This window comes from Hordeum vulgare, chromosome 1H (assembly GCF_904849725.1).
Source record: "Hordeum vulgare subsp. vulgare chromosome 1H, MorexV3_pseudomolecules_assembly, whole genome shotgun sequence".
NCBI classification, from domain to species: domain Eukaryota; kingdom Viridiplantae; phylum Streptophyta; class Magnoliopsida; order Poales; family Poaceae; genus Hordeum; species Hordeum vulgare.
Window position 1 is genome coordinate 320,933,574 of NC_058518.1, and position 22,119 is coordinate 320,955,692.

General features: G+C 45.0%; 1 protein-coding gene and 1 long non-coding RNA gene across 2 annotated transcripts; one reads left to right on the forward strand and one right to left on the reverse strand.

The window, feature by feature from the left end:
- Positions 1–6,132: 6,132 nt before the first annotated feature.
- LOC123433579 lies at positions 6,133–19,818 on the reverse strand. The gene is made up of 11 exons (XM_045115460.1): positions 19,448–19,818; positions 19,116–19,310; positions 18,505–18,609; positions 18,374–18,415; positions 18,197–18,292; positions 18,017–18,109; positions 17,738–17,854; positions 17,587–17,619; positions 6,782–6,832; positions 6,622–6,699; positions 6,133–6,530 (listed from the first exon to the last, which is right to left on the reverse strand). The coding sequence occupies exons 1-11, from the start codon at positions 19,667–19,669 to the stop codon at positions 6,510–6,512; spliced, it is 1,053 nt and encodes a 350-aa protein (XP_044971395.1). The 5' UTR covers positions 19,670–19,818; the 3' UTR covers positions 6,133–6,509.
- Positions 9,111–11,363, forward strand: LOC123433595. Its single transcript, XR_006624950.1, has 3 exons — positions 9,111–9,600; positions 9,908–10,040; positions 10,182–11,363. It is a non-coding gene; the product is annotated as an uncharacterized LOC123433595 (long non-coding RNA).
- Positions 19,819–22,119: the final 2,301 nt, after the last annotated feature.

Below are 22,119 nucleotides of genomic sequence, written 5' to 3' on the forward strand. Positions count from 1 at the left end.
AGCGTGACGGGCTATGAACAGATCCCCAGTTAGGGGTTCCAGGTACTTGATAATCGACGGCGATTTGTACCCCACATAGATTCCCAACTTTCTGTGTGGGCCCATAGATGTTCGCTGTGGTGGTGAGATTGGGATGTATGCAGCACATCCGAACTTACGCAGATGGGAAATGCTTGGAGGATTTCCACGTACCAATTCCAGAGGGGAAGAACTGTGATATGCAGTTGGCCTCAATTGTATCAAGTCAGCAGCGTGTAAAACTGCATGACCCCAACAAGAGGTTGGCAAGTTGCAATTCGTCAACAAAGGTCTTGTGATGAGTTTAATCCTCTTAATTAATGCTTCAGCCAAACCATTTTGTGTATGGACATATGGCACAGAGTGCTGAACTTCAATCCCCAAAGCCATGCAATAATCATTGAAAGCACGCGAGGAGAATTCTGCAGCGTTGTCCATTCGAATTGTCTTAATTCGACTTTCAGGATAATGGGCTTGCAACTTAATGACTTGCCGCATTATCTTGGCAAATGCATGGTTCCGTGTGGATAAAAGACACACATGTGACCATCGTGTAGATGCGTCAATGAGAACCATGAAATACCTGAAAGGTCCAGATAATGGTTGAATGGGACCACAAATGTCTCCTTGAATACGTTCAAGAAACTAAAGTGGTTCAGCTTGTATTTTGAGATGCGAGGGTCTCAAAATTAGCTTTCCCGTGGCACAAGATGTGCACACAAAATCAGAAGATTGAGGAAATTTTGACTCAAGCAAATTATGACCAATGGAATTGCTAGTAATTTTTCTCATCATCCCGATTCCGAGATGGCCCAGGCGATCATGCCAGGTTTGGAATGCGTCAACATTCTGAAAAATTACTTTGTATGCAACATGTTCCACGGGTTTGATGTACGTATAGTACAAACCAGACGATAGAGAAGGAATTTTCTCATGTACGTTTTTGCCATATTTGTGATTTTTAGTAAAGAGTAGATACTCCTCTTTGTTGTCTTCATGGGTTTCAATATGAAAACCATTCTTACGGATATCTCGATAACTGATCAGGGTACGTGAAGAATCAGGATACAATAAAGCATCCTCGATTCTCACTTGTGTACCACCTGGGAGGGTGAATATGGCACGTCCAGTACCAACAATCACTGTATCACGTCCAGCGATAGTTAGAATATCTCCATTCATCTTTTTCAGAGTTTGGAAATATTTCATCTCCCTCAGTATGGAGTTTGTGGTACCACTGTCCACAAGGCATAATTCCTCTTCCATCGGATTGTCCCCGTAGAAAAACTATATAAAAACAAAAGAATTTTCAGTAAGATTGAATACAATCTTTATTATATCAAATGTGCTGATACAATACAATATAAAGACAACAACAAACTTATGTTCTTATTACAATCATCACAAATGGACATAGTTAAGTAGATCACTAAGGAGGTCGAGGGACTAGTCAAAGTCGCCAAACACATCGTTTGAGGTGTACTCAAGTAACACGGCCTCCGTTTCAGCAGGGTCCTCAAGTGGATAAGGAATCTTGGCGTTGCTCGGTCCAGGAGGAATATCATGTGAATCGCCAGCTCCATTTGCGCTATGCGGATGTAGGTTGAAGTTAGCTTCAAGCATTTTCCCTTGAGGTGCTTTGCGTCCCTGAGATTGCTGGTACAGCATGACCAGATGCTTGGGCATTGAGCACTTTTCAGTAGAATGCGAGCAGCATCCACACTTGTTGCAAAGTTTAGTTTTATCGAACTTTGGCTTTGCAGTGCCTTTGCCCTTGCCCATGTTTCTGAATTTTCTGTTCCCATTGCGCTTGTGCTTGTGCTCAGAATTGGAATGTTTACCTCGAAAGGTACCATTAAACTTCTGTCTATTCGCGACATTCAGATGAACTTCAGGTAAAGGTTGTGCCCCAACTGGACGCTGAGAGCCATTCTTAGCGAGTAGCTCATCATGCTTTTCAGCCTGAAGTAACATGTGAATAAGCTCGGAATAGACAGTGTAGTTGTGAGCACGGTATTGCTGTTGGAGGATCCTATCAGAAGGGAGCATAGTAGATAAAGTTTTCTCTATCTTCTCCCCCTCAGTAGGTTCCTTCTCACAAAAGCGCAGTTTGGAACATATCTTATGAACAACATGATTGTACTCACCAATGGACTTGAAATCCTGAAGACGGAGATGAGTCCAATCATGAAGTGCTTCTGGCAGGACTACTGCCTTCTGCTGTTCATACCTCGTTTTGAGGGCCAGAAACAGAGTACTAGGAGATTCCTCCTGTAAATACTCAGACTTGAGATCTGGATGAATATGGTGCCTTATGATGTATAAGGCAGCATGATTCTGTTGTTCTGTCAGCGGCGTGGCTCCAGCCGGGAGAGGAGTCTCAGGAGGCTGGACTGCACGCGCAATCCCACGGGACGCAAGACTGATCTTGATGTCCATGGCCCATGTAGGATAGTTGTGGCCATTGAGGGCAAGCTCCTCAAACTCTTTGGCAGTCATCTTTGCCTACATGGAGGACCATAGATAATTAATTTACGGGTGGTAAATTAAAAACCATCATGGTTGTGTAATAAGAATGCAAAAATTTGGTACTCAAGTGCAAACTTGAAAAAAAAATCTCAACCTCAATTGTGTGAACATACACATTGAAGATCACTTAGATCTCACAGTAATAGGCTACATTGCTATTACCTTGTGTATGCTACAATTTAAATATAAGAAATGCATGATGAAGGTAATCGTTTGTCATGTGACAAAACATAGGCCTCGCAGTAAGAGGAGATAGCCTGCAGATGAGCAGTAGATCTCAACTCATTACCTTGTGATTCCAAATATAATGAGGGAGAAAGATTCAAAAATTTGCAAGTTTGATATGCGAGAGAAGATGATCTCAATCGTAAGCACATGTTCAAGAGAACTGAATATGAGGTAAACACATAGAACATGTCATTCTTCCCAGATGAAATCCGGTACTTTATTTATATGCAATCCATTACATAATATAAACACACCTACTAATAATTACACAAGTCCTAACATAGAATAAATCTAAAACAGGACTAAAATGTAAGTAGTTGTCAAACTAAGTACTAAACAGTACTAAACATAGTCTAAAATTGCAAAAATACAATAATTAGTACTAATGTTAAGAAAACAGAGAAAAAAACAGTTTGGCCGGCCCATGGAGCCGCTGCACCGCACACGGGAGTTGGCAGCCGCCTCGGGCGCCTCGGCCTGGGCCTGCCCGGCCTTTGGCCGGCCCACTCGCCACCGCACCGCATAAGGGACAGGGGGAGAGGGTGGATCGGATAAGGGTCAGAATATCTGACCCCCGCACCACCTCTGCTCGATCCCCACTACCACACAGCGGCGCCGGCGGGGAGGAGTGGCCGCCGCATCCCCTTGCGACTCCGGTGGTCACCGGCGCAGCCCCGCCGAGCTCTCGTTGTCCGAAGAAGATCCGATGAAGACGGCGTCCGGGCGCGCAACCTCTGGCGCGGCGCTGGCGAGTCCGAGGCTCGCCGGGGCCCACGAGCCGGCGCGGCGGCCGGGACGGCGGTCGATGGCGGCGACGGCGCGCCCGAAGAGTCGGCCGAAACGCCTCTCCGCGCGGCTGCTCGAGCCCGCGGTCGTTTCCAGCGGTGGCGCGGCCTCATCGTCCACCATGACCCACATAGGGACGGGCGCATAGCCAGGGGGCCACGACTCGGGCCAACTTCTTCGCCGGCAGGAGTCGACGTCGAGGGCGCAAGCCACGCAGCAGGTGGAGTAGGGGGTGGAGGAGGGGACCCGGGAGGGGGGCTGTTGCGGCGCCGTGCACCATGGGGGCGCTCGGACCTGCCACAAGCCATGGGTCAAGCCCCCTGTTCACCGACGGCGCGCGTGCAGCAGCGCCGAAAACGTGTCCGTGGGCGCGGCGAGCACTAGGAGCGGCGTGTCCGTCGATGTCGTGGCCGCGTCCAGCGGCGCGGTGACCACCACGGGCGCCATATCCAGTGGCGCGTTGACCACCATGGGCGAAGCGGCGGACGGCCTGCATCCTGCGACGGAAGCGCCGGAGTCCGGCAACACCATGACCGCGACGACGGTAGCGACGGCCATCCGCACGAATCAGGCGGAGAAAGAAGAAAACAAGGCCAGGCATCTCACCGGCAAGTTTCGATCTCTTCTTCTTCTTTCTGTGTTCTTCCGCTCATTGGTCGAGTTCTATGTGCTGATAACGTGTGACAAATCAAACTAATCCGTTTCATTGACGATGGTTACAGGGAGTATATATATATATCTCCTGGAGAGACGCGACGATCCGAGAGAGATGCGTCGGTTCCACGGAGTCGGGAGAGAAAGAGACGTCCGTGCGGGAGGAACCGCCTGAACGGTTGGGCAAGGGGAGATTTTTCCCTAATTTACATAATTAGTTTTAACACTTTCTACCTTGTGTGTGCCCATGCAGTCCAAAGCAACTATCCTTTAAAAAGGATTGCACACATTCAAGGGAAGCTTCTACTAGTCATGTAGCTTTCAAAGTTGTCATATTTTAATGCCTATCTTTATTTGAAGCTTTGATTGTATGTTGTCGTCAATTACCAAAAAGGGAGATATTGAAAGCACATATGCTCCCCTCGTGGTTTCGATAATTCATGAAAACATACATTGTCTCTTGAACTAGCACTTTTACCTAGTATATTTCAAGTTTAGTCCACACAGAGCATTGGCTAAAGGATTATGAGGAGAAGCCCTTTGATGAAGGAAAGGAATAGGATTGGCTCAAGCTTCAAGCTAGAAGACTCTACATTTTACTTTTGTGAGAAATCACTTTTAAGTTATAGGAAAGTCAATACTATTAAAAGGGGATGGGGTATTAAGATGAATTGGTTGCTCAAGTGCTCAGAGATAGCCACCAAAAAACTCAGCCATTCTCCCACATAACACTTATGTCCCAAGCCAGATATCCAAAATCGGTGCCACCAAGTTTTCATATTCGGCCCTGTCGATTTTCATCCCGGACAGAAACCTAGCCAAACCCTACCATGTCGGTACAACCGATTCTGCACCGGAGCTACCGAGTTCAAGTGACCAACCTTCTGTTGCCTCGGTACACAAAATCAAAAATTCCGAGTTTGAGTATCGGTGTCATCGAGTTGTGTCGTCTGACCGTTAGCCACCTTTTCGGTTCTACCGAGTTGTGTATATCAGTTTCACCAAGATTCAAAAGTTGCTGCCTTTTGAGCAAGTCGGTATTACCGAGTTTATAACTTCGATGCCAAGTCACCGAGTTGGTCATTTTAGGTGAAACGGTTGGATTTTGGGATTGTCTATATATACCCCTCCACCTATCTCTCATTCGTAGAGGAAGCACTCACAACACACATATCATTGTCAGGTCCATTTTTCTGAGAGAGAACCACCTACTAATGTGTTGACATCAAGAGATTCCAATCCTACCATTTGAAACTTGATCTCTAGCCTCCCCAGGTTACTTTCCACCAAATAAATCTCTCCTACCCATGTCAAATTTGTGAGAGATTGATTGGGTGTTGAGGAGACTATCTTTAGAAGCACAAGAGCAAGGAGGTCATCGTTCTACCACATGTATTACCTTTTCCTAGATTGGTTAGGCATCACTTGGGTGAATTTTGTAAGGGTAAGGAGGCCGCCTACTTCGTGAAGATCTATCGAAACCATACCAAAAATCGCCATGTCAACCTCTTTGCGTTTGATCTCCTAAACTCTACTCCTTACTACATGTGCAAAGGCTTTACTTTCCGTCGCCATATGTTGACTAGCATATGTAGGGCGCACTAGAATTGCTAAAATTTGCCAACCATAAAATTGAAAAATGCTAGTTTTTTAAATCTTATCAAGTAGTCTATTCACCCCCCCCCCCCCCCCCTCTAGACACGTATTCTATCAATCTCTCAACGGGAATCAAGCTCTTGCAAAGTCCAAAAGAATTAGAAAGAGAAGAAAAGAGGTTAAGTATTTGAAAGGGGTTTTGCAAACTTGCTCATGCCACTTGGGATGCAATGCACTTCACCACAAACACACACACATCACAAACCACTCATGAACAAAAGAAATATGGATGCCATGATGCAAAATGAATGACATGAAGCAAACTTAATTTAATTCAACTCAAACTTGGAATGACATGCAAAGGGGGTCACATGGAAAGGGTTACAATTATGGAATGTTAAACTTCGGCTGTTACACTATGCCCATATTATTGCAAATATTGCCTTGTTTATAAAATATAGGGGGAGTGTTGATCCTAGTGTGTGTGTCTTGCATTCCACAAGCATTCATTCTTAAAGCTTCTTTGACAGCCAATTTCTCTTCTCTTTTGGCACGACCTCAAATATCCAAAGACCACGGTCTGCACCTGGGCACCGGATCACCGCAAGGCATTATCAGCATATACTACATCTTAATTCTCATCTAAGTAAGCAACGAACAATATTTTGCTCGATAACAACAATCCATCCTTCTGGGTCTTAAATTGGGATACATGTAGCCTGCAAGGTGAATGAGGCATCAGTTTTCTTTAAAACGAGTGAACATGTACAGTCACAGGAAATTTTGAGGATATCAAAGATGAATACATACTTGGAGATCCAACCCAATGTGTTTAGCAATCTGTATCTTCTCCTTAATATACTCATCCCACGTCTTCTCTTTGTGAAGCTGAAATTTGAAATAAAGTTTAGTTGCAATCTTGAAGAATAAAAAAGGAGTCTGCAGATTGTACCAGAACAAGCATGCATACCTTGCTCCAAACTGCCTTTGTAATCAACATACGTCCTTCATCCTCTGGGGTCTACACCAATCAAAGGTTTGTGTCATCGATATGAGATTTAAGAAGGCACACAAATTAAAGATTGTCTAAAAATTAGAAGAAAACAATGACACACTTTTTCATTGTCTAAAAAATAGTCCCTACAATTGGTTTTCTCTGCAATTTTATGCAGTCACGCCACCCCCAAATAGTAAATAGTACCCCTTCGGTCGCTGCGTCTCCCAGACCACACATTCAGTCTGGTGAAAGCCCGTCAATCTCCCATATTCCCTGCAATCCATTTCCTATTATAGCCTGCAATCAAACATGAGTGCAGGTGCAGGACCATTAGAGGATGTCACCACTGCACCTTCAGAGTTGCACTCTGAAGATACAGAGGAACTGACGAGGCAGAGAAGGGCCTGCGTGTGGGCCTGTGGACCAGCTGTAACTTGTGTGGTGCGAGTGGCCTACACAGGCAAGACAAGCGGCTATTTAAGAGGGTCTAAACTTGGCAAAAGAACCATCGATGAATTGAATAATCTAAATTCCAATCTCCTGCTCTCTGCTATCTCACCTGCCCCTTCTCTGCTTCTCACCCATTTTCACCTACATACCCTGCCGTCTGTGCGATTCCATCTCTCCATCCAGATCAGGTCGTCAGAGAGGACGGATTGCCCTAGGTAAGAGTCAAGACAAATTCCTGACCACAGCCCATCCCTACTGAGCTACAGGCACATGACATGGAGCTCGCCCAGCAGGTTTGCACTGCAAGACAACCCCGATTGACATAGACCGAGTACAATCCGTCCTCGTTCTCTCTTCAGTTGCTTTGTTCTTGATGTGGCTTTGCTGTAACAAGCATATGTTTCTTTCCTTTATTTGCTTTATCATTATGAATCCGCTCTCATGTTTGATGAATTGTTGGCAGTTCTGATTTCAACCGAAGATTCTCTTGACAAGACCGTACAGTATCACAAATGTGAGCTATCACATTTATTTTTGTTAACGCGAGGTGCTAAAGACAAACAGTATGGCCAAGGAAATATAGCAGTTGGCAATATGGAATGTAAAGTACTTCTAATTCTTTTTTATGGGGTGTCATTGAATTCCTTAGAAAATCAAGCAAAAAAAGTGGCAGTGTGCCAGAGCTAGTCACTAATGGTAGTGCGTTAAATAGATATGTGAAGTAAAAAACAAGTATGTCCATATGGCACAGAGAATGTATCATCTAGAGTAGTTCTACAAGTCAGTCACTCACAGAATATGTGTGCTTGGAGTTCATTATTGAGCTATGTGGCATCCAACACAATAAGCTACGCCGAATGCGCGCCCGCTCGGCCTGTCCATGTAGGCAGCGTGGCACTGTGCAGCCGTATGTTTCGCTCACATGTGGGCCTGATTAGAAAAAGGAGAGAGGAGCTCGCTGGCCCACACCTTAACCCTCCCGACGCACGCAACCTCTCCTTCCCCTTTCTTTCCCCTGCTCGATTCCCCGTTCCTCTCCGCCGCCGCCTCTCGTTCCTCTCTTGAGCCCTCGCCGTCAAACCGCGAAGCCATGGCCTCCCCGTGCCCCGCGCCCTCCCACTGTCGATGGTCTAGGCCCCATCCAAGAGAGAGTGGGAGGACCATCCCGTCGGTCAGAGAAGGCGGGGAGGAGTGGATGCCAGCGAACTTTTCTCTCTCTGCCCGCGGTGTACCCCCCCCCTCCCGTCCTCCCGGCTAGGGTTGTTGTCGACGTCCATCTGGACCCACGAAGGTGGCTCTCAGGGGCCCTAAGGTCGATGGCGCCGAGGAGGTGCAGAGCGATTTTCTCGTGCGTGGTTGAGCGGTGGCCAGAGCGGGTCGTCCATGGATATGGTCGTTTGCGGCGTCGGCGTCAGGCAGAGAAGGGGAAGGGGGGAGGGCAAGATGAAGAGAGGAGGGAGAGGGAGACGAAGAGCCCATGGAGAAGCTCCGCCAAGCGCAAATCTGGCCGTCGACGGTAAGAACGCGACGCACCACCTCCACCTCCGTGCAGTCACCCAGGTACGCAGCCATCTTCCTTCTCCCCCTATGCATCCGTTGTTTCTTACTAATTTATTGTACCTTACAACTTGGCCATGTCTTGTGCTTGCTTGTACCTATTGGAGTGAAAAGGTTGGAGAGTTTGATGGTTGTACATTTGACTCCTATATCAATAATTGTTCTGCAGGTAAATATTTGGAGTTATGCTAATCACGAGGTATTGCACGAAATTGATATTGATCATTTAGAAAATGTATTTTGCACAAAATTTATTGAGGAAACATCTGATGAAGTATTAGTTTGAGAAGCAGGAGATGCTGAGGTACAACCTTTTCCGGTATATGTTTCCACTAATCTTTCCCAGTTATTCTTAGGCTTCCATGTAGGAGAGGTTCATTGTTCTTTTCAAGGTTCGTGTTATTGATTTGTCTCGTTTAAATGGCATAAGGTGCAAGGAAATTTCTTTGGAACTAGCTGCAGTTCCAACCGTGTCATGAATTTGTGTGTTGCTCCTATTCCGAATGGTGACATGTCGTTATTGTTGATGATTTAGTGCAATCTTCTGGAACTCTTAGAAAATGCCAGTTACCATTCTGTTGCAATCGATGACTGGTTTGCTTCCTCTTACAATTTTTGTTTAAATTCTATAGCATGTTGACTTATACAGTACAAGACATACTTCCCTAAAAGTTTGACACGCCAGAGCTCATTGTGTAACCACTTCCCTAACATTTTGATACACAGGAGCTAATGATTTCAGCTTCAACGCTCGACTTGTCAAGTCAACAAATGTTCACTTTCAGGTATATGCCTATTCAATGTCTAGCCTCGCCTCCCCTCTCCCAAATGTTTCTCAATTTGATGCAAAATGTTGCTCGGATCAGGAGGTTCATATGGACCCTGCACTGGTTGTGTTTCTCCTCGCGTATCTCTATCTCCTTAATTTCTTGCGTGAAATTCATGCCTTAGTTTTCAAACTGAGGTGATAAAATTTAGCTCATGTTGCCTTAACATCATGTATCAACTTCCTAGAGACTACAGTATTATATCGTTAGGTTTGCTATATGTATTGTGCGTGATAATATGATGTTCGTTGTTATTTACGAGAAGCGGGACAGTGGGCGAGATGAGTGGTTCGACTCCCTTCCCTGGCGCGAGCGACAATCTCCACCAAGAAGACATGAATGTTGCATCGAGGGTTCGTCATTATGTATGTCCTGATAATGAATTCTTCAGTAAATAGGTACATATGCCCTCGACTATCCGGTTGAATAGCAATTTGCATATTCGAAGTTCACATTTTAAAAAGCACTTCCTGCATTAAATATTTTTGATCCAAAAGCCCTTGATCTTGATAAATGTTGATGCAATATTTCTGCAATAGGTTCAGAGATGAGGATCCAGAGAAAATATATCCTCGGTCATCTTTTTGTGTCAATAGTAAAGGTGAGATCCCAAGCTTTCTCTTATCATGACCACTGCCCATGAATTCGGGTGATGCCGCCTTATTGAAAAAAGGTTCATGAGAGAAGGTAGTCATTGGTGTTCCTGCCGAGACCATCAAATGTCTGTTCAGAATGGTGATGTGACTCTCCTTTGGTGACTATGGCAGTGGAAAAAGGCGCCTAAAATGTGTTTTGCGATGTCTGCTTTTGGTTTCAACGTAGGGTTCTGGACTAATTACTTTCTTGACTAACCTGAATTCACTTCTTCCAGGGGTGACATTCAGCTGCATGACATAATCTTGGCACTATATCAGTGGCATCCTTTGCAACAACTGATAGCTATATTCTTGATACTAATATATTACTGTATCAGCAACATGAATGAATCAAATCAAAATCTTCTTTCAATAGTAAATGGTGCTTGTGTTGCATCTTGTGAAAACCACAATTACAGTGTTGATGAAGAAACCAACTCATCTGAGATCAAATCAGCAAACAAGGTAGCATATCTTCTAATTAGGTTTGTATTCTCCAAGTTTCTTTCATTCAATTCTTTAACTTGCACTTTCAGGTTTCAAACATTTTTATGGTTGTTCAGATGAAAAGAATGGCGATCATGATTTTACTTGTCCTCTCAATAATATGGCACAAAAACCCAATAATTGTGCTCGAGATACAAGAAAATGGCCAAAAGCAAGCATCACAGTTTATGGACCTGACATGGTTATCTATTTAACTTTTGATATGATATCTTGTGTGGGCTATATTCTTCCGCAACAGAGTCACTAGAGAGGACATCTGAGTTCTTCTTTTGGAAAGTTATATGGTCAACTGATGCATATTTATTGATCTTTCAATTTATTACCAGATAATAATGCCACTTCCGGTAAATCGTCTTTCGAAACTGGCTCAAGTGAGATCAATATTGAGCACAAGCGGAGAAGAATTCCATCAGTTTCAGCATCATTACTACTTGGTGGGGTGCTTTTTCTTTTGGAAATTCTACTGCTTGTTTACTGTGCAAAACCTATCTTAGGCTTCATGGGTGTGAAAGCGGCAAATGTTCCTTCATGCCATTTTTTTCCTTTTGATATTGTGTACTACTTTATTTCAGCACAAATATTAGTTATTAACATCAATTTTTCCCGTGTATTTCCAAACTAATTTATTTGCCCTTCCTCAAAAATGGATAATTAAGGGATCTTCTGTTATCAACCTGCTTTCTTTTTTTTTGCCAACAGTTGCAAGTTAGCTTATTAATAGTTGGATATGGGCATATCTTAGATTTTGAGATTGGAAAAAATAACGAATTAAAAGGTAACTATAGGAAAACAATTTCTCCTTATACTTCATATTTGTATGATGTTGTTGCCAAAAGTCTCAGGAGGCATGCACAGCGAGCCCTGCATACCACACAAATATTTTGGTCTTATTAAGACTAGCCGGTAGCATGTTTCATTTTTTTTCTCGTGAAAATTATGTTTCAAAACATCATTAGAGTATGACATGCGCGATGAAATCTCAATCAAGGGCAATGTCTACAGCTATGGCATTGTTCTTGTGGAAATGCTAACACATAAATGACCTACTCATGAAGGATACAATGATGGATTTATGATTCACAAGTATGTGAGGCATCTCTTTCACGGACTGAAGACGCTCTTCACCTCATCCTTATTATCTTCTTCACCTCAACCTTACTTAAGAAATATGAGATCAACAGGTCGATCATATCTCAAACTTGCTCTCCGAGTCTTTAAATTTGGCATTTTATGCTTTGTAGAATCACCAAAAGAAGTACACATGTATGAAACCGCTACGCTTGCTTTGCTTTATCATTGTCTTCCTGCTGCAGTTCTATTGTCATGTCTTGTATTTTTGACAACCAACATACAACTATCGCTTTGGACTGCATGTCTTCTCGCTGAAGTAAGAATCATGTGCCACACAAAGATGTTAACTAATACGCCAACTTGATAAGTGCGCACAATCCCGCTCAAGAGGCGCCACGCCCCAACCACTAGTACAAAGCAACTGCAAAGAAAGTATCCTAGCTAGCTTCACCAAAATGTTGCCACGGCAAGTCAAATCACAAAAAATATAAGTATTCTTGTTGCTCATTATTGATAACGACCATCTGCAAAGAATGCAGGACGAGCATGGTGTGTCCATTTCCCCGGGCCGAGCGGGGCGTTGGCGCTGAGCATTTGAGTCAATTTGGATCGAACGCTGTCTCGACCAGGCTTTTGGTACCCAAGACTTTCTCACTGTTCCAAATACCAGTCGGTTAACTGCCAATATGGTACGAGAACATGTGCTATTCGAGCCATTAACTGGTAGGTCCAGTTAATTTGTCTAACAAGCCAATTTATCAGCTGACAGGCCAAATTATCAGCTGGGCCACCTAACTGCTAGGCATTTGTTAGCCCAAAACTGGCCAGTTCCCTCCCTAATTTTCAATGTTCAGATCTATGGCCTTCTAGATCGGCTGCAACATCATTTGAACATCAACGCAACAATTTTCGTTATTGCTATGTACCCTAGGATTGCATATCCTATGTTGTCTCAACATAGCCAGTCCCAGGCCCGGGTAAAGGAGGAGGGTTGTGATAGCCTTGGCAAGCCAACGTCAAAACTCAGCCACTCTTATGGAGATGAAACCCAAAAGATTTTCGTTGGAGCGTAACCCTCTCAACGACGCGCCACATCGGAACCCGAGTGTGGTGGAAAATGGGCAAGGGTCGGGCCGTCACCCCCCAGGTGGCGCGCCGTATCATGATCTGGATATGGTCGCGAGTGAGCAAGGATCAGGTTGTCGCATCCTTAGTGGCGCGCTACATTGGTGCCTGGGGGTAGTGGAAAATGAGCAAGGGTCTTCGCTTTTGACTCGACGAGTGCGAAGGGTAAGGAAGCTAGCCGAGCCTAGGAGGATTCGCTGAGGTAGCTGGAACTTAGGGTCTCTGACAGGTAAGCTTCAGGAGGTAGTTGATACAGCGGTGAGGAGAGGCGTTGATATCCTTTGCATCCAAGAGACCAAATGGTGGGGACAGAAAGCGAAGGAGATGAAGGGTACCGGCTTCAAGCTGTTGTACACGGGGACGGTTGCAAACAGAAATGGAGCAGGCATCTTGATCAGCAAGAGCCTCAAATATGGAGTGGTAGACGTCAAGAGACGTGGGGACCAGATTATCCTGGTCAAGCTGGTAGTTGGGGACTTAGTTCTCAATGTTATCAGTGTGTATGGCCCACAAGTAGGCCACGATGAGAACACCAAGAGGGAAATCTAGGAAGGCTTGGAGGACATGGTTAGGGGTGTACCGATTGGCAAGAGGCTCTTCATAGGAGGAGACCTCAATGGCCACGTGGGCACATCTAACACAAGTTTTGAAGGGGTGCATGGGGGATTTGGCTATGGCATCAGGAATCAAGAAGGAGAAGACATCTTAAGCTTTGCGCTAGCCTACAACATGATCATAGCTAACACCCTCTTTAAGAAAAGAGAATCACATCTAATGACTTACAGTAGTGGGCAACACTCTAGCCAGATTGATTTCATCCTCTCGAGAAGAGAAGACAGGAGGTGATACCTAGAGAGAGTGTTGTCCCTCGGCATAAGCTTGTGGTTGCTGATTTCCGCTTTCGGATTCGTGTCCAACGGGACAAGCATGCCAAAGTCGCTAGAACGAAGTGGTGGAAGCTCAAGGGGGAGGTGGCTCAGGCGTTTAAGGAGAGGGTCATTAAGGAGGCCCTTGGGAGGAAGGAGGTGATGAAGACAACATGTGGATGAAGATGGTGACTTGCATTCGCAAGGTGGCCTCAGAGGAGTTTGGAGTGTCCAGGGGAAGTAGAAGAGAAGCTAAAGATACCTGGTGGTGGAACGATGATGTCCAAAAGGCAATTAAGGAGAAGAAAGATTGTTTCCGACGCCTATATCTTGGACAAGAGTGTAGACAACATAGAGAAGTACAAGATGACAAAGAAGGCCGCAAAGCGAGCCGTGAGTGAAGCAAGTGGTCGGGCGTATGAGGACCTCTACCAATGATTAGACACGAAGGAAGGCGAAAGGGACATATATAAGATGGCCAAGACCCGAGAAAGACGAGGGATGTTGACCAAATCAAGTGCATCAAGGACGGAGCAGAGCAACTCCTAGTGAAGAATGAGGAGATTAAGCATAGATGGCGGGAGTACTTTGACACGTTGTTCAATGGGGAGAGTGAGAGCTCCACCATTGTTCTGGACGACTCCTTTGATGATACTAGCAGGCTTTTTGTACGGCAAAAGAAGGACTTGCATATGGTGTTCATTGACTTGGAGAAGGCCTATGATAAGATACCGCGGAATGTTATGTGGTGGGCCTTGGAGAAACACAAAGTCCTAGCAAAGTACACTACCCGCATCAAGGAGATGTACGATGATGTTATGACAAGTGCTCGAACAAGTAATGGCGACACTGATGACGTCCCGATTAAGATAGGACTGCATCAGGAGTCAGCTTTGAGCCCTTATCTTTTTGCCTTGGTGATGGATGAGGTCACAAGGGATATACAAGGTGATGCAGTCAGCTTTGAGCCCTTATCTTTTTGCCTTGGTGATGGATGAGGTCACAAGGGATATACAAGGAGATATCCCATGGTGTATGCTCTTTGCAGACGATGTGGTGCTAGTCGATGATAGTCGAACGGGGGTCAACAGGAAGTTGGAGTTATGAAGGCAAACCTTGGAATCGAAAGGTTTTAGACTTAGTAGGACTAAGACCGAGTACATGAGGTGCGCTTTCAGTACTACTAAGCACGAGGAGGAGGGGGGTGTTAGCCTTGATGGGCAGGTGGTACCTCAGAAGGACACCTTCCGTTATTTGGGGTCAATGTTGCAGAAGGATTGGGATATCGATGAAGATGTGAACCATCGAATTGAAGCCGGATGGATAAGTGGCGCCAAGCTTCTAGCATTCTCTGTGACAAGAGGGTGCATCAAAAGCTAAAAGGCAAGTTCTATAGGACGGCGGTTCGACCCGCAATGTTGTATGGTGCTGAGTGTTGGCCGACTAAAAGGCAACATGTGCAACAGCTAGGTGTGGCGGAGATGCGTGTGTTGAGATGGATGTGTGGCCACACAAGGAAGGACCGAATACGGAATGATGATATACGAGATAGAGTTGGGGTAGCGCCAATTGAAGAGAAGCTTGTCCAACATCGTCTGAGATGGTTTGGGCATATTCAGGGCAGGCCTCCAGAAGCATCAGTGCATAGCGGACGGCTAAAGCATGCTGATAATGTCAAGAGAGGTCGGGGTAGACCGAACTTGACATGGGAAGAGTCCGTAAAGAGAGATCTAAAGGATTGGAGCATCACCAAAGAACTAGCCATGGACAGGGGTGCATGGAAGCTTGCTATCCATGTGTCAGAACCATGAGTTGGTCGCGAGATCTTATGGGTTTCACCTCTAGCCTACCCCAACTTGTTTGGGACTAAAGGCTTTGTTGTTGTTATTGTTGTTGTTGTTGTTACCCTAGAATTGCATATTTAGACACTACGTACATTGCATGTTGCTACGTACATTGCATGTTGCTATATAGCATAGGATATATAGATATGGCCCTGGTTAACCTCCTGAAATGGGTTACTAATAAATTCAGTTAAATGGCCGATTCGCCGATTAATCCCTAATCAGCACCTGAGTGTTACCAATATCCTGAACATTGAATTTTCTTGCTACGCCGGGCTCATTCAGCTTGCAGTTTTTTTGGAAAGTCATATAGGATTTTGTCCCATAGAATTTCTTCTCCTATCTGTGTCATTCGTTTCATAGGAAACGAGGTACTAAATTCCTAAGAATTGTGTTCATATTGGTCTAGCTCCTAAGGACTTTTAGAATTAGGTGAGACCTCATGGAAAATTCCTAAGGATTGGAGTGGACAGGGCATCACAATCCTTTACTTTCCAATTCCTTTGATTTGGACAACCTGCAAACCGAATGAGGCCTAAAAAGTGGAATAGAGTGATGCCTAGAGATCCTTTTTATTATAACTAGCAAAGCACCCGTGCATTGCTACGGAACCATAGAGATGATTTAGTTGTATTGAATTAGTAGTAGATGACAACCAATGCACGTGCAACACTATGGAAAAGCCAACTCAATTACGCAGCAACACTGCAGGATATGAAAAAAGATTATCTTTATATTGGAGGGTCTTGTGGGTTCTAGATGGATGGGGGATTAGGATGGAGTGGGGGAGTAAACTCACCACCTCCTCCAATTTATATAAGATTGTAATAAAGATTATAGTCAAATGTAGTTCCATTTTCAGGTTGTGGGGATGTTCGTTGTGTTACCTTTGGCCTGCTAAATACCAACATTGCTTTACCTTTATTCTCAATGCTTTGTCAGGTAATAGTTTTAAAAAATTTATGTTCTTCTGCCATAGCCACAATGCATCTGGGAATTTTAGTAGTTGTAGAAACTAGAAAATTCAATGCATGCATTGCAATGGACCTGGATCAACTTAGCATCAAAGTGTGTTTGACAATAGCAATCCCACGGTGCAACAAGTCATTTAGAGATTCTCACTTGCACTATCTGCTTTCACTCCACATCTATGAAAATAAGCATTGGGCCATGTTTAAGGGTGTATTTATGTAGCATGCAATCCCATAGCAATGCGTTAGATATCATCTACCATGCAATCCCATGGCAATACTGCGATCTTATTACAACCAATATACTCACATATTGGATGTAATAAGATCTTATATTATGGGCCAAGGGAGTATGAATGTAGTGGTTTGCTGGCAACATGCCTTTTGGTGACACGGTGGTGCGGGAGGGCTGTGAGCTAATACGGGAACAGCCCGGCAGGCAGATGCGTGTAAGTGCAACCACTGTTTGGCGAGCTGCTGTGAAGTGCCACATCATGCATGTCGGGCAAGTGCGTACACATACGGGCTTTACCCTTGTCAATCTTGCAGGCCTTCTTGAGGTTGTGTTGGTCCAAGATTATTGAGATCATAAAACCTGGCGATGCATAGTTAGGCATACTGCCATAGATTTCAAGGACAATATGAATAAAGAAGCAGATGGAACACCTGCATCCAAAACCTGCCCTCATGATTGTTTGGATAATTCACAGCAACTTGCCGATGTAATGGGCTACGTAACGTCTGCTGTGTTTTGGCTCTTTTTTGCAGTTTAGAACTGTTAGCTGCTAATGCTTTCAAATGGGTTGTATAACTAAGTCTACTGTTGACTATAACAGAATCGAGACATGAGCCTTCGTTTAAAAAAAAGCACAACCAACGATGTGATCCGGTATAAATTGCATATAATTTTATATATCATACATACCTCATCAGAGATGCCTTCCACGCAAGTATCAAACTGGAAAAGTAAGAAGGGAAATGAAAGGATTATTAGCAAGGATAATGCACGTCAATAATCAGAACTCAAGAAGATTAGGGCATAAATTGCAAAACATCAGTCTCGAATAATAACTTACAGTGTATTGCAAACGAGTATACGTACTACTATTATCCAGTATAAATTGTATACACTTCTCATGTCGAGGGAACATGTTCACTTGCTGGATTTGGTCCAGAGCCTTTCTGAATGTAATCTGAGCAATTTTCAAGAAAGGAAACATGCATCACCAAGCATATAAAACAGGAACTTAACACAAACAGATACTGTGCTCTTGTTTGTAAAGACCAAGGTTTCAATGGATGAGTACACCACAAATGACAGTTCCATAGCATACATTCCGAGGTACGATGCTAACCTTTTGCTTGGCGGCACGCTTCCAAATCTCAAAAAGGAGAGGATCAGTTTCTTCACGGTCAAAATAATCAAACCTTGTGTTGGAAATATGATCCTAAATGAAAAGGAATGTTGACATCAAATAAAACAAGAACCGTTGTTGATCTCAGGAATTACTGAAAGGGAAGAGAATATATTGTACCATGTATGCAGTAAAAACTAAATCATAGCTCATGTGGGGAAAGTCTACCGCGATTTCCACTGCTTGCCGAAATCCTATAGCTTCCATACTTATCCACTAAAGAGCAAAGGGGTTAGCATGGTATTATACTTAATTTGTACCTTTTACTCCACATGGTTTTCTTTAGGGCATGTTTACCTCAGGAGATCCTCCTTCGAATTCCATGTAACGTTTAATCCACTGCCCCAAATGATAAAAGTTATTTGTGCCAGAAAAATGAAGAAATTAGATTATCTTAAACCTTCTTAGCTACATCAGATGATGCATACCTTGATTCTCTTTGATATTTCTTCAAAGTACTTGAGATACTCTTCATCTGTTTCGTAGGTAGTAAACCATGAGCAGTACTTCTCCCAATCAAGGTACCTCGTGCCCTGCACTCCAAAGGGAGAGAAGAAATAGATGACATGCATTACTTAATGAAAGGTTTCGATGCTATCAACCAAATTACTGTGCTAATAAAACTTGTGTGCAATGTTCATCATCACTGAAGTGTTAAAATAAGGGAAAGTTCTGAAGGAAAACAAAAGCATCGAAAACATAGCTTGGACATCAGGGGAAATAGTGAATGTTCATAGAGAAAAAAGTGTGTGAAGAATACCACCGTGACAAGGATTAATATTGCTTCAAAGGTGCTATCAATTATACTTTTACATGATCGTCAATCCAAATACATACAAAGGTGCTATCAATTATTAATATTGCTTCAAAATTGAACACCGCGACAAGGATTTGCAACTAGAAGGAATACGACATCTGATTTTGTCCAAACAGAAGTATCAAATTAGTTGACAAGCACATTTGGTTCACACGCACCATATATAAACTAAATGTTGAGCTAGCTAGCGTTACGAGTATTAGCGGAGCGGATGCCACTTACATCTCCATTTTTAAGGACAAGGCGGTGGTAGTCACTCAAGTAGGAGTGAACGGAGAGGTCAGGATCGAAGTACCAATCAATGGTGCCGTCTTGGTCATAGTCGCTAAAGTAATACGCTTCCTCGAGAGCTTGCGGGGGGTATTCCTCTTTCAGAGTCCTATCATCCAGCTTATCTATGGACACTCCCTCTCTCCTCTGCTTGTGCAACAAAAACACAAGTGGTGAGAAATAAAGTTAATCAGAAACTCGCAGGAGAATTGGAAATAAATCAGCAGAAAACTGACGGGATACGCACATAAGATACTCTGAAAGGGGAGATGTGAGGAAATAACCTTCCGTGCTCTGATGCGGTAGAGTGCAAGGCGCTCATAGACCTTGCGTTGCTGTTCCCAGTCCATCCTGGGCCCGACGACGGTTATAGGACGAGGCCTGCTGCACAAAACAGCAAGGTGCTTACGGAAATCATCATCGCCGACTTTGTAATTATCCTGCGAACCCGATGGCGTCCGGGCCGTAGCACGCTCCCGCCGTGCCTTCCTGCGCCCGTGGACCATATCCGCTCGCGATCGAGATCGTCTCTCGCCTACCCCAAACCCTAATGATAATATGTAATCGACGAAATCAGATTTCGCTTCTTCCCTTCTCGCCGGTCTCCTTTGTAGGGTTTCGATAGATGGGGATGTGAAGGGAAAGGCGAGGGTTCCCCTTCTCAAGGAGGTCTTTTCCTCTTTTCTTTCAGTTATTATTTAGAAAGAAGTCCACATCTAAACTTCACAAAAATAAGAATCCAAAAATGAGCCACTTAACCTTCTCAACTACAAAATCGGGTAAACCACCCCTAAACATCACAAAACCATTAAAAATGCCCCCGGAGATATTAGGAAGTGGTTTTGAGGCTGGTTTTGAGCACGGGGCCGGCAACCAAACTCTTCTACGTGGAGCGTGGGCGACCACTCACGAGTTGCAGCATCAGTTGTCATTGAGAATTCTCAAGGCAAGGAAGTGGCTAAGGCGGACTCCATCCGAATCTCCGTTTGGTCTGGATTCTGTCCGTTTAGGACGATAATGAAGTTGTCCATGTTCGGATCAGTCCGTGGTCCGGTCAGTGCGCCTAACGCACGGCCGCACTTCAAATCGTCCGGGACGGACAGGGCATTTTAAAAAATTAGAAAAATATAAAAAAAATGCCAGAAAAATGTAAATAAAATTCAAACATTAATAATTCAACGGCCCCACGCACACATCCACATGGACGTAATGCCAGGAGCGCGGAGGGGCAATGGAGAAGGCTGCCGGAGCAGGCCTTCGCGGAGGAGAAGAACGGCGTGGCTCGCTTGCGGCGGGGCGCACGCCGGACGAGGACCCGGCCTCGTGTTCGTGCGTCCCCTTCCCCATGCCGCCAGTGCTCCACCACCCATTGCTGCCGGCGGCCGGAGAGCTCGAGGGAGGGGGAGAAAGCTAGGGTTTGGAGCAGGCGTGTGCGTTGTGTCGGTCCCGAGGAGGCAATGGAGTGGGCGCGTGTGTTGTGCCGATCCACGGCTTCCCCATTTCAGAAGGACGGCTACCGCCCGCCTGAGTGGATGACAGGCGGGGCCTATCGGGCGTGCGCAGTAAATACGAGCGGTGGGAGGTGCGTGGCCGCCTGCCACACGTCCCCGACGAACGAGAGGAGGGCTCAAGGCTTCGTTCGGTTACGCCCACCCCCGCCGGGATCGAAGCCGAAACCCGGTCAAACCCCGGGGTTTTGCCCCGACCGGGATTAAATCCCCGTGAGCTTGTTAACTGTCTTCGGTTCAACCCGATCGGGGTTAAATCCCGCTCGATCCCTTCCAAAACCACCGGGTTTACGCGGGGAATCAACCCCCATCTCTCCTCCCGTGGAATCAACCCCCGCCTCTCCTCCCAAAAAAGAGAAATCGTCCTCTCCTCTCGCGAACCCTAGGCGACAGCGACGACGGCGAAGGTGCCGGCCGCGGGGACAGAGGGCACGGCATCAGCAGAAACAAAGAAGCGTCAGCCTTCCGCGAGCGTTCTCCCTTCGTCCTCCACGAATCTACCAGTGGTATGTACTCCGCCTCGCGTGCGTTTCTCGGTCGGATCCGTTCTTGCCGGAGTTCATGGATTCTTTTTTTGCGCTGCTCTGCTCGTGGTTGTGTTCTCCCTTTTATCCCAGTAGATAGCCGGGGTGGTGTTCTGAGGGAGCGCTGCCAACATGCCAAGTTGGCCGCCGGTTCCTGTTAGCCACTTGATTCCGTCCAAGATCAACCGTTGGTCGCCGGTTCCTGTGCTAGATCAGCCATGGGGCATTAGATTCCATGTGTATTTGACTTAAATCGATCCAGCTGCTTAGTTTGGTAGTCTTGCTTAGTCCTTATAATTATATTAATAACTATGCACATCCTGAACAAGATGAGGTGTACTAGATTGAATAAAGTAGTTACTTTTGCATGGACATTTGTTTGGACACTTTTATGGTTAGTTACTCCACTGATCTGGGATGGATGCAAGTGATTTCTTCGACTGTGCCCTTTCCTGTGCTAGACCGGCCACTCTGCACATCCTGACACATCCATGGACTTATGCTTTCTTCGATCTCCACTAGTCTGGGATGGATGCAAGTGGTTTGCAGAAGAACTGCCAAATCTTGGATGGCCGGTCTCTGTGATCTTACAATTTACAAAAGATCTTGGTGTGCTGTTGTTTCAGAGCATTTAGGTTGTGTGTGTGTTTTCCAGTTTTTTTGTGTGTATTGCTGAGACAGTACTCTCTCCATCGAAACATAGACTGCACCTCACAACAACAGCCAGATTTGATGTCAAGCATCTGGTTCACACAAAACTTATAAGCAAAAACTTTTCAGCTCAGTTGCACTATTACTGATTTAGTAGTAATAACTATTATTGTTTTAGTAGTAATAACTAGTGGCCTTTTTCTTCTTTAGTCGTAAAATGGATTCAGGTATGAGGGATTGCATTAGGAAGAGGGAGGAGGAGGATGACGAAAT

Excerpts from the sequence above, each read along its gene's own strand:
- LOC123433579 (XM_045115460.1), bottom strand. The coding sequence starts at position 19,669 with ATGGTCCACGGGCGCAGGAAGGCACGGCGGGAGCGTGCTACGGCCCGG. Across the intron at positions 19,311-19,447 it reads ACCGCATCAGAGCACGGAAG|AGGAGAGAGGGAGTGTCCAT; the intron begins GTTATTTCCTCA and ends TTGCACAAGCAG. Across the intron at positions 17,620-17,737 it reads ATACTCGTTTGCAATACACT|TTTGATACTTGCGTGGAAGG; the intron begins GTAAGTTATTAT and ends TTACTTTTCCAG.